Raw genomic sequence first — 11,461 nt, 5'->3', positions numbered from 1 at the left:
TAATATGTTAAGCAGATATATTTATTAAAAATAATGCTAATATAATCCTGGGGCATATTGATTCCAGGAGGGTTGTTGCAGCAGATTTCATTATAATTACTTAACAGCTAAATAATAAAGGTTTATTTATTTTAACTTACAGAGTCAGTAAATAATAGAGGGGAAAGGAAAGAGTAGGGCTAATCCAGTAGACACTGAAGCTGGTATCAGTCTTCTCCTAAGCAAGTGTTTTGGTCGGCAGCCTGGGGTCTCTAAAGGGTTAATTGAGGCCCAAAATGATTTTTGCACTGAGCTCCTCCTGCACCTGCCATGGTGCCAAAAGGCATGGGATTCAGAATACAGCAGAGCCAAACAGTTTATTAAACTGTTCAAATTGTTAAAAATGATTAAAAGCCAGTTAAAGATTTTCATAAACACTATTCCAAAATGTTAGTTTTAAAAATGTTGCTAGCATTGTATGCATTCCCCTCGTGTTCCCCCCCCCACCCCATCTCTTAAAATAAACTTGAACACCCAGTGTAAAAAACACTTGAGGGAGAACGAAAAGTCAACCATTTGAAAAGAAAAGAGGGAGCAGACGGTGTGTAGCAGATGCTGGTACTGCTCAAGGGGCTGCTGATGCAGGCCTTGGTGGCATTAAATCCCCCAGTAAGGCATCAGGTGTCGGGACTCTTTCTCATAAACGTCTGGAACTATGCCATAAGGTGTCTGTACCATTTTAACTGTCGACTTCCCAAAGAGCTGGCGCTCGTAGTCTATCAGCTGCCTCCAGAAGCCCACATTGGGCCTGATGACAGGCCTCCGGGCTTTCACCCAGTTGTACGCCTCCAGTAGGCACACATTGTGGAATTTCATCAGGTAAGCGATGCAGAGTGTGGCTGAGCGGCTCACCCCTGCAGCACAGTGCACCAAGGTGGCCCCATGCTTCCTGCTCACACTGTGGATCTTGTCGGCCACAGTGTCAAAGTACAGTCCAATGGGGGCATGAGGCATGTCGGCCAGAGGCACTTTCACATATTCAAATTGGGGCCAGTTGAAATTAGGGATCTCAATGGTAGCATTAACGATGCAGGTGATGCCACGAGCTTGGAGGAGGTGCCGATTGGAGGCCACACTGCCTCTGCCCAGGAAGAGAGAGGAGGTGATTTGAGCAATGCCTCCTATGTCTCCCTCGGAAATCATCCGAGGAGCCATGAGAGTCCGTGGTAGTGTGCTGTGACCTCTGGAGCTCATGAAGAAGCCAGCAGTCACACTTGCATCATTGGAGACAAGACCAGTGAGTTCTGTTTTCCTCCACCAAGGAATCCGGAATTACAATCTCCTTCCTGCAAAATACAGATATCTGTCAGTACTTTAAATGTTATTGATTTTTCACAGCCTATAGTGTTTGTGGAATGGCAAGGTGAATGGATCAGAAATACTTATTTTCTATAACAGAGTGCATTCTTTCAAGGATGTAGACACATCTTTTTCTATCGATTAACAGTTAAGAAAATTAGCCTAAGATGCCAGTATGTAAAATCAGTACAAAAGTCAGCTCCCGAGTAATTATCGGGGGAAAAAAAGCTCTAAGTGGAAATAGTCATCTTCTTTTTGGAAAAATTAAGGACAGAATCATACCCAATGTGTTCCTGAACAATAGTCTTGTAGGGTCCTGCTCTTACTGAATGAAGGGAGTGGTATTCCTTGGTGATTAGGAAGAAATGAGAATTCTGATTCCCCCTATAGCCATGTCTTTTTATATACTTCTCGCCTACTTCCATAGCTATGGTGGCTATATTTTCAAAAACCTAATTCTAGACAGAGATCTTACAAAAGTATAAAAATGATATCTCATTCGGTAACATATTTAATGATCTGCCCTTATGAATTAAAAAGATACTGAATTGGATCAGCTGCAGAAAAGCCAGGTCATCTTAGCTCTTTATTATTTAAAAACAGCTCATATCTGTGACATGTGAACACTTTGGAAATCCAATTAACTTTGGCTAACTTGTGCTGTGGCATTTCCATGGAAATAATCGCAGGCAATTTGAAAGTCATGGTCTTAAAAGACCTATAAATTAAATCCTGTAAGTTATATGAGCATTTTAGCTGACCTGACCATGGGTGTGGCTAAATGATAACTTTACCAGGCCGGCCTGTAGCCTGTAGCTCACTTGGGAGAGCGTGGTGCTGACAACACCAAGTCAAGGGTTAAGATCCCCTTACCGGTCATTCATAAATAAATAAATTAAATTAAAAAATAAATAAACTAGCTAACTAAACACACACACACACACGATAACTTTACCTTTCTCTGCCAATTCTAAGCTCCAAGAGGAATACCACTGGCTTCACTTTAATATCTGAAGATCTATATTCTCTCGTGAGTGTAATGTTTACTAGAAAATGTCTACATAAGTAATGACAGAAAAGGAAATTCTTAGTTTCCTGAGATTTTAGATACATCAATTCCTCTCACCACAAAAATCACAAGGCTTTATAGTCTGTGCCCACTGGCAAGTGTGCTTGTGCACATCCAGGTGCTATAGGGAAGCCTGAAGTGACTTCAGTCAGACTAGAACATTCCTAGGCTCCACAGACAAGCAGTGCTTGGTCTACTCACTTGCTGAAGAGTCTGGTGAATGCTGGAGCCCTCGGTCTGGATCCAGAAAGTCCCAGGTGAGCAGTGCTGGTTACAGTGGATATAAATCAGACCTGCAAGACAAGGAAGCAAGGACATGGCCAATCAGGAAGTTCAAAAGAATTCCTCCTGGGTTTTTACTACTAAACTGGGTTTGACTGGAATAAATCTAGGAAGTAGAAATTGTGCTTGTAGATGTGTAATTAAAGAATGCGCCTGTAAGAAATATCAACGTAAGTCCCAGTTTTTCATTAAAGACATATTAACCCATGGGTGACAAATGTTAAATACAGTTTTGGCAATAACAGAGACGAATCTCTCCTTTTGAAAGGAGGAGATTCAGAGACCAGAACACATGGATGAAATTTAAGGCACTGCAGGATACTCAGTGGGCCTGTAAGAGATGCAAAACTGAGCTAAAAGTCTCTTCCATGTATCCTCAGTCGCCCAGTAGCGTGAGGGCCAGACATCACAGTGGGTACAGCAGCTAAGCAAGATGCAGTGAAGAGAAGACGAGCAGCCATGTGACTGTAACACAAGGTACAGGAGAGTGTGTGCCAGGAAAGAAGTCTACATCAGCTGCTTGCGAGCATGGCCAGGAGTGATGGCACTGGACCTGGCAATGAAGACAGCTTCTTGGGGAGCAGGGCTGCTGCATCAAGAGAGCAATCTGAAATTTTCTTTGATTTTATTTTCTCTGTTGGCTCTATTTTATTCATTTATGTAATAATATGATGAGCACCATGAACATCATTAAAAATGTGTTCCTCTCCCACCTGTTCCCTGCCTATCCCAGGTAACCAGCACACTTAAATTTTTTTTTAACAGTTCTGCTGAGATGTAATTGATGTACAAACTGATATACAACTTAAGTGTACAACTTGAGTTCTGACATGTATGACCTCAAAATAATACACATATCCATCACCCCCCCAAATTGCTTCACGCTCCTTTATAACCCATCCTTCTAGCCCTCTACCCTCATTCCCAAGCAACCATTTGTTCTTTTGTTACTATAATTTGCATTCTCTAGACTTCTTTTTTGGCGGCTGGCCAGTACAGGGATTGAACTCTGGACCTTGGTGTTATCAACACCATGCTCTAACCAACTGAGCTAACTGGCCAGTCCTTAGACTTTTATGTAAATGGAATCCTACAATTTTCTTTTTTTTGGTCTGGCTTCTTTCACTCAGCATAATTACTTTGACATTCATCCATGATGTTGGGTATACCAATAGTTCATTTCCTTTTATTGATGAGTGGTATTCCATTGTGTAGATATACCATGATTTGTTCATTCACCTGGAGATAGACACTGGGTTGTTTATACTATTACAAGCAAAGCTGCTGTGAACATTCACGTACAGGTCTTTGTGGAGACATATGCCTTCCTTTCTCTTGGTTAAATACCTTGGAGTGAAGGGTTGAGTCATATGCCATTTTTATGCTTAACATTTTGTAATAGTTTTTTAAAAGAAAACTTTAAAAATGGTTATATTATGATGCAGTGGTTCTCAAACTTAGCTTGCATTATAATCACCTGGAGGGCTTGCTAAAACAGATTGCTGCCCCGAGTAGTCCCAGAGTATGCACACTGAGAAGCCCTAGTCTGGTCCAGGTCTAAGATTAGCAGAACCTGACTGTAAAGAATTTAAAAAACCCACAGGTATTACATCATGGGTGCATCAAAACTGACTTAGTAAAGTGTACTGGGAGAAAAAGGAGATCTCTTAGGACAGCTTGACCCATATTTGAGGGATCAAAGATTGCATGGCACTCTGAGTGAACAGCCACTCCTACTGCAGCACACTAGTCTCTGATTCGAGGATGACCACAGAGAACACCAAGGAATGTCCACACTGCTGTCCATGGTGTTCAGCACAGCCTTCCCAAGCTGCTCGGGCAGCTGCATTTACTTCTTGGATGAGGTAGGATGAGGTGGGATGAGGTGGGATGAGGTGAAAGAAAGGAGGAACTGTTCTAAACCAACCCCAGAAAGCTTTTTTTAATCAGCTGTAAGGAACATCTTGTCAGAGATGATGCTGGTCTCTGAATAATAAGCATCAAGCACTAAATGCTAAACACAATGCAGAATTAGTGTCTGCCCAGTGGGCCTGTGATCTCTATAATGCATAAGCTAATAACAACTAATTGCTCCGTGCACTGAAGAGCTTCCTGGGATGTGGGCACCAGCCTTGTGGTTAGCACTGGCATCCACACCTGGAGCAGTGCCGACTACCACACCGAATCAATACCCGGAGGCACGGCCTATTCGGAGCATCCATCCTGGTGCCATGAAGACTACTTTCCTATTTTTTTTTTAATGATGGCAACCACTAAAATCAGCAGTTAAAGAACTGAAATTCTATCTACTGCTTTTTGTTCTCATGTTGAACAAGCAGAAAGTGGCCACAATAGTGCTAGAGATGACTGTAAAAGGATCTGACTAAAATATTTTTAGCTTTAGGAATTTCAGGGTGAGAGTACATACTTCAGGTCTACACTGTTACTTTTATACTTGAAAAGCTTATGTAATCACATTTTCTCTTTCCATTAAATGTCTGTCTAGTTTGTTTAAAAAATTTAAAAACCTTAAAGCTGCTCTTTTTAAAACAGAGGTATTTTAGCCTACACTGTCATAAATAAATAAATTCATACTATTTTTCTCATTCATTTTCATTATTAAATCAGAAATGTGTTCCACTGGGGGAAAAGTTCAAATATTCATTCTTAAAAATAAAACCACAATGTGAAAATATTTCAATAAGGAAAAATAATTTTCTGGCAGAACATTGAGAGTAAAATTCAAACAATTAAATGTTGAGTTATAGTCATATTAAAGTAAAATGAAGCAAAAGATATTCATAAATTATTCTCAGTCACCTGGAAAGATTTAGCAATTTGGCTAAAATCCCTCAATACCTTTCAACATCTCACATTTGGAGGATGGGTCTTTTTTGCTTTTCCCACCATATTAACTGATGTGACAGTGTTCTGGAGTGAGGATAAAAACACATAATACACATAAGGCTAAAGGCTGGGAGTCACCATTCTGGTTCAGCTACAGATATTCCCCCAGTGTGGAACGTAGCTGTAGAGCAACTGCCTATGTGGTCGTGACCAGGCTGACCATCTTGATGTCCATATGTGGACCATCCACCCACCAACATAGGATCTGATGAGCCTAACAAAAACTGACCACTGTAAGATACTAGCCAGCTGCCAGATGTAGAATATGCCACAGCCCAAAGGAGATGGGCAGTCCACTTTATAAGAGCAGGGAGAAAAAAAAAAAAAGACAATATGGTGACATACGTGTACAGATTTTAAGTTTTGTTCCATATGATAAATTCAGAGATGCTCCATGCTGGAAACAGGGTGAGCAGAGTAGGGTATGTTTTTATAACTATAAAAGGTAATTATAAATAATTATAAAAGGTAGAGGTATGTATTTTTTTTGGATACCATGGAGTGATCTGTTCACATTTAGAATTGAATTTTCGAATTTGGTCCTCACCCACTCTGATGCTTACCCACTCTTCACACAACAGTATTTACTGAGTTCTTGCCATGTCTTCAACACTATGCTGAGTGTTGTTTTGGACCACTGCAAAATGTATTTGACAAAGATGGCCACAACACTATATCCCATCCCACATGTTGTTCTTACAGTGTAATCTTGACACTCCTGCCATCCAATAGTGGAGTTCATGTCCCCTCCCCTTGAACCTGGAGAAACTTTTGTGATTGTTATCAACCAAAAGAATACAGTAGAAATGATGCTTCTGGGGCTAGATTATAAATACTTCACAGACTTTTACCTCGTTCTCTTGGGACTTGTTCTCAGAACCCAGCTGCCATGCTGTGAGGAAGCCCAAACAAGCCCAGCAGAAGTACCACATGGAGAGGCCATATGGAAGTGGTCCAGCCCACAACCCAGCCAAGGTCCTAGCTGATAGCCAAGATCAACCACTAAATACATGAGTAAAGATATTTCAATATGATTCTAGCTCCTAGCTATCAAGTCGCCTTTGAATCTCCCAGCTAAGGCCCCAAACACTGTGAAGCAGAGACAAGTTGTCCCCAGTATGTCAGATCCAAATTCCTGACCTACAGGAATCCATGAGCACAATAAAATAGTTATTTTATACCACTGAGTTTTGGAATTATGTTATGCAGCAATAGTAACCAGAACAGAAATGGTAACATAATACATAAACCTGTGCTAAGATTTTATCATCTTAAAGAGGTGACACAAGATATGCATGTAAAAACAACCGAATAACAATAAGAGATAACACTAAGTGAATCAAATGACTAGTGCAGCAATGCAAAGAGAACGCACAGGATCACAGTAAAGTACAGTCAACAGTGCTGAAAAACTGAGTTGTTTCTTGAGGAGGTGTCTTACAGATTGTACTATCATGCTTTTTCTCCAATCCATTTAAAACAGGCTGCCATTCTTGCTTTTCAAGCACTTCCTTATTTTTAGATTCCAAATGGAGAACACAAGCCCTTTTCTATTGTCCCTCACTACTCAGAGTGTGACCCAAGGTCCAGCAGCATCAACACCACATGGAGCTGGATAGAGAATTTCAGGCCCTACCCCAAGGCCTACAGAATCAGGTTCTACCGTTTAACAAGATCCCAGGTGATTCGTATACACATTCAAGTGTGAGAAGTGTTGCTTTCATTAATCTGCCTCATTCTGTCCCACTGGACTTGCTGAAGCAAATTTGAGTGCCTGTCCTGTTTAAGCCACATGAGCTCGCTCAGCCTCTCCCGGATCAGTTTGATTCTGCTGTGGTTCCCAGATGAGAAATCAGAGATAAATGGAGGTGAAGAAGCTTTCCCAGACTCTACATAGAAAATTAGCAGCCCACTGGGACCAGAACCCTCCTTCCACAAGTTGTCCTTTTGTTGGTTAGACATGCAATCTGACCACAACAGATCAACCAATCTAAAGACCAAAACGTACACTTAGTCAGGGAAAAAAATAAAAACTGCGAAGGGGAAAGAATTAAGGAACATAAGGCCAGTCTGATTGTGCTTTATCTATAATCTGGATATTAATCTCTAAAAATCCTAAACTGCTATTGGCATGAGACCCACAACAGATCAACCAATCTAAAGACCAAAACGTACACTTAGTCAGGGAAAAAAATAAAAATTGCGAAGGGGAAAGAATTAAGAAACATAAGGCCAGTCTGATTGTGCTTTATCTATAATCTGGATATTAATCTCTAAAAATCCTAAACTGCTATTGGCATGAGACGGTCTTTAAGTGTGAAAAATCTGATGAAACTGAGCCAAGAAAATGCTTGCAGAAGTCCACGATTACATTTAAACTTATTTGGTGATAACCGGAAACGAGTTTCTGTGACTGCCTATATAAATACTTTAAAATCTTCCAGGAGTAAGTGGTAAAAATTAAATGTGAATCACAGACATTTGGTTAAATGGTAAACTTTGATTTATATATTTATTTTAAAAAAAAACAAACACACACATCAGCAATAAAATCCAGGTAGACATGTTTGCCTCAAAACTGCCAAAGTCACTACTGCCCTCTGAGAAGCAGGACCATGAAATCTCAGAAAATGCAGGTCTTTTCACAAATAAGATCTCAGTCCTTAAGAGTTCATTATTACTTTAAGGAAGACAAAAAAGGAATTTATAAGTTAGAATAAAGTTCACAGGGCTAAGAGCTCAGTAGTTAATAGTTAATCACCCTTTGATCATCTTTCCCTTTGATGTCTCCTTGGACTTATCAAATCCTTAAAACTCCAGCAGTGAGCTTCAGCATTTTCCCTTACAAGGACTTCCTCATCATACCCCTGGCCCAATCCCACCTTTTTTTGAGTGTGATTTTATACCAAATTAAGTTCATTTATGAAGTATTGATAAATTTATTTCCCATTTTTCTTTATAAATCAAAGGCATCTAACACCTAGAGTTCCTGAGCAGGGTGTGATAACCAGTTAACTCTTTTGCTTTAGCTGGATGGAGGGAACCTGGTGAAGCTACACTCCCCTCTCATGCGGACAGACAGCAGGCCTACTGCATTTTGACGGCAGCTGGGTGTCTCAGCCATCCTGCAAGCTAAGGGAGGAATCAAGTTTTCAGCTGGTGAACAGGAGTCAAAAGGCAGAGGATCTTAAAGTTGTTCCCTTGCCTTTGTTTCCTGAAAAAAATATAATCTTAAAATACAATAAGATAATATACACAATTCTCTCTATATTCCAAAAACTGTTAAAACATTCCTAAATTACTGTTCACACTCTATAAGAGAATGCAGTGGCCTCTGGCTTCATGGCTGGCAGCCCAAATCTGGCCATCACTTGTTTTTGTACTGCCTATGAAGCTAAGAATGGTTTCTACGTTTTTTTTAATGGTTGAAAAAGAAACCAAAAGAATAGTATTTCATAGCATATAAAAAATTATATGAAATTAAAATTTCAGTGTTCATGAATAAAATTTTATTGGAACACAAGCCAGATTCATTTGTTACTTATCAACTACAGCTGCTTTCATGCTACGGCAGACTTAGAAACTGCATGGCCCACGAGCCTAAAATATTTGCTACCTGGCCTTTTACAGAAAAAGTTTGCCAACCCCTCATTGAAATTAATAAGTTATAAAATCATCGTGGGATTGAAAAGTATTTTTCTAAGTGTGGTCCTGGGCTGGCCGGTTAGCTCAGTTGGGTAGAGTGCAATGTTATGACACCAAGGTCAAGGGTTTGGATGCCCTTACCGGACAGCCACCAAAAACAAACAAAAAAACAAACTGTGGTCCTAAGGAGGCGTACATGATAAATACCTGGGCCGCTTGTTAGAATGCAGACTCCCAGGCCTCACCCCAGACCTACTTAATCAGAATTTCTGGAGGTGAAGTTTTGGGAATTTTTATTTCTCTCTAAGAAGGAATCTAAAAATATTAAAATTAAGCTGCTATTGTAAAAAAAAAAAAAATCTACTGTAATTTCTAGGATAAATGGAACAAGAAACTCCACAGATGTAATTCATTTTTTAAAGAAGGTTATTCTCAAATAAAATAATACAGTAGTTATTTGGACTTAAGATATAATCCAGGAGGAAGCAAGTTCCATTTCATTGCCATGTCGAATCACCTTTGGCTAAAAGTTTATACCAAGTAATTGAAGATCCATAAAACACTGAATATAAATACTTTTCTAATTTTTGTTATAAGAAACATCATGTGACATGATGTACCACCTTTAATCCTGAAAGAGTTCTGTCCTCTAAACACAGAACACATGTGGCAGTACAAAATAAAGATTAGTAGCGATTTCTTAACATTCATCTAGGTATTTAAATAAATCAAGTGGTTTGGAAGGTGTGATATTATGATATGCGCATTTTGGTTTTTGTCCACAGTTCCTGGTTTGCTCTAACCTTCCCTTGCCTCTCTGTCTTAGACCTGGCCATAAAGAAATCCTCTGACCTACCTTGCCTGACTATAGTGATAAGACCCCATTTCAGGAGGAGTCCTGCCCCATACTCAGGAGGAAGGAATGCTGCACAGAGAGGCCAAGAATCTGAGCAAACAGTCCTTGCTGGATTTCCCCACTCAGTCTATTAGTATTAAATCATACCCTTTTTCTCCAAACACATTTCTACACAATTGTCCATGCTTAAATCATGCCTACGTAATGAAGCTTCCATAAAAACCCAAAATGACTGGGTTCAGTCTCCAGATAGCTGAACACATGGAGGTTCCTGGAGGCTGGGGTGCCCAGGGAGGGCATGGCCACTCTGCACCACTCCCCCATACCTTGCCCTATGCTTCTCTTCATCTGTATCCTTTGTAATATCCTTTATAAGAAACTAGTAAGCATAAGTGTTTCCCTGAGTCCTATGAACCACTCTAGCAAATTAACTGAACCCCAGGAGGGGGTTGTGGGAACCCCAATTTATAGCCAGTCAGTCAGAAGCATAGGTAAAACAGCCTTGGGCTTGCAATTAGGACCTGAAAGTTGTGGGGGAGGGGAGCAGTCTTGGGGACTGAGCCCTCCATCTGTGGAATCTGATGCTATCTCCAGGCAGATAGTGCTAGAACTGAATTGGAGGATACCCAGCTGGTTTCCACTGCAGAACCACTTGGTGTCTGGGGAGAAATCCCCACACTTTTGATCACAGAAGTCTTTTGTATTGATTTTTTTTTTCCTTTTTATTTTTTGGCGGCTGGCCAGCACGGGGACTGAACCCTTCTCCTTGACCTTGGTGTTATAAGCACCATGTTCTAACCAAGTGGGCCAACCAGCCAGACTTTCTGTGCTGCCTGTTGCTGAGTAGGAGTATAGGAAACTTTATTTCTATACAAGTGTACTTCAAAAAGTTCATGGAAAAACAGAATTAAGACAGTATGAATCTTTCCATGAACTTTTTGAAGTACCTCACATTCTCAGAAGGAAACCTATCAACTTCATAGGCATGAATGTTGTCTCAATGGGGAAAGAAGAGAATATGGGTCCCAAGGGAGCTTCAGCTTTATAATGCTTAATTGTTTTTATGAAAGAAAAGAGAGATAAAGTAAGTATGACCAACGATTATGAGTGCTGAGTAATGGCTGGTTAATCTGCTCCTTGGGGCCAGCCCTGTGGCGCACTGGAGAGTGCGCAGCTTGGGAGCGTGGCGGCGCTCCCGCCGAGGGTTCGGATCCCATGTGGAGACCGGTTCCCGCTCACTGGCTGAGCGCGGTGCGAGCGCGACACCGAGGGTTGCGATCCCGTTACCGGTCAGTAAAAAAGACAAAAAGGAAAAAAAAAAAATAATAATAATTTTTATTTTATTTTATTTTATTTTATTTTTT

General features: G+C 40.5%; 1 protein-coding gene and 1 non-coding gene across 2 annotated transcripts in view; both read right to left on the bottom strand.

Moving 5' to 3' along the window:
- DUSP14 (dual specificity phosphatase 14) overlaps positions 1–11,461 on the bottom strand; it is a 17,299-nt gene continuing 5,838 nt past the window's right edge. Inside the window, exons 2-3 of the mRNA XM_008568066.1 lie at positions 2,609–2,700; positions 1–1,325 (exon numbers count right to left, since the gene is read on the bottom strand). Coding sequence (XP_008566288.1) covers positions 637–1,233 — 597 coding nt within the window. The 5' untranslated portion in view covers positions 1,234–1,325; positions 2,609–2,700 and the 3' untranslated portion in view covers positions 1–636. The remainder of the gene's footprint in view (positions 1,326–2,608; positions 2,701–11,461) is intronic.
- TRNAI-GAU lies at positions 3,677–3,750 on the bottom strand. Its single transcript has one exon. It is a non-coding gene; the product is annotated as a tRNA-Ile (tRNA).

Source organism: Galeopterus variegatus, unplaced genomic scaffold (genome assembly GCF_000696425.1).
Source record: "Galeopterus variegatus unplaced genomic scaffold, G_variegatus-3.0.2 Scaffold372, whole genome shotgun sequence".
Classification (NCBI taxonomy): domain Eukaryota; kingdom Metazoa; phylum Chordata; class Mammalia; order Dermoptera; family Cynocephalidae; genus Galeopterus; species Galeopterus variegatus.
The sequence above is the reverse complement of the archived record's forward strand: the minus strand, read 5'-3'. Positions and strand labels throughout refer to the sequence as shown.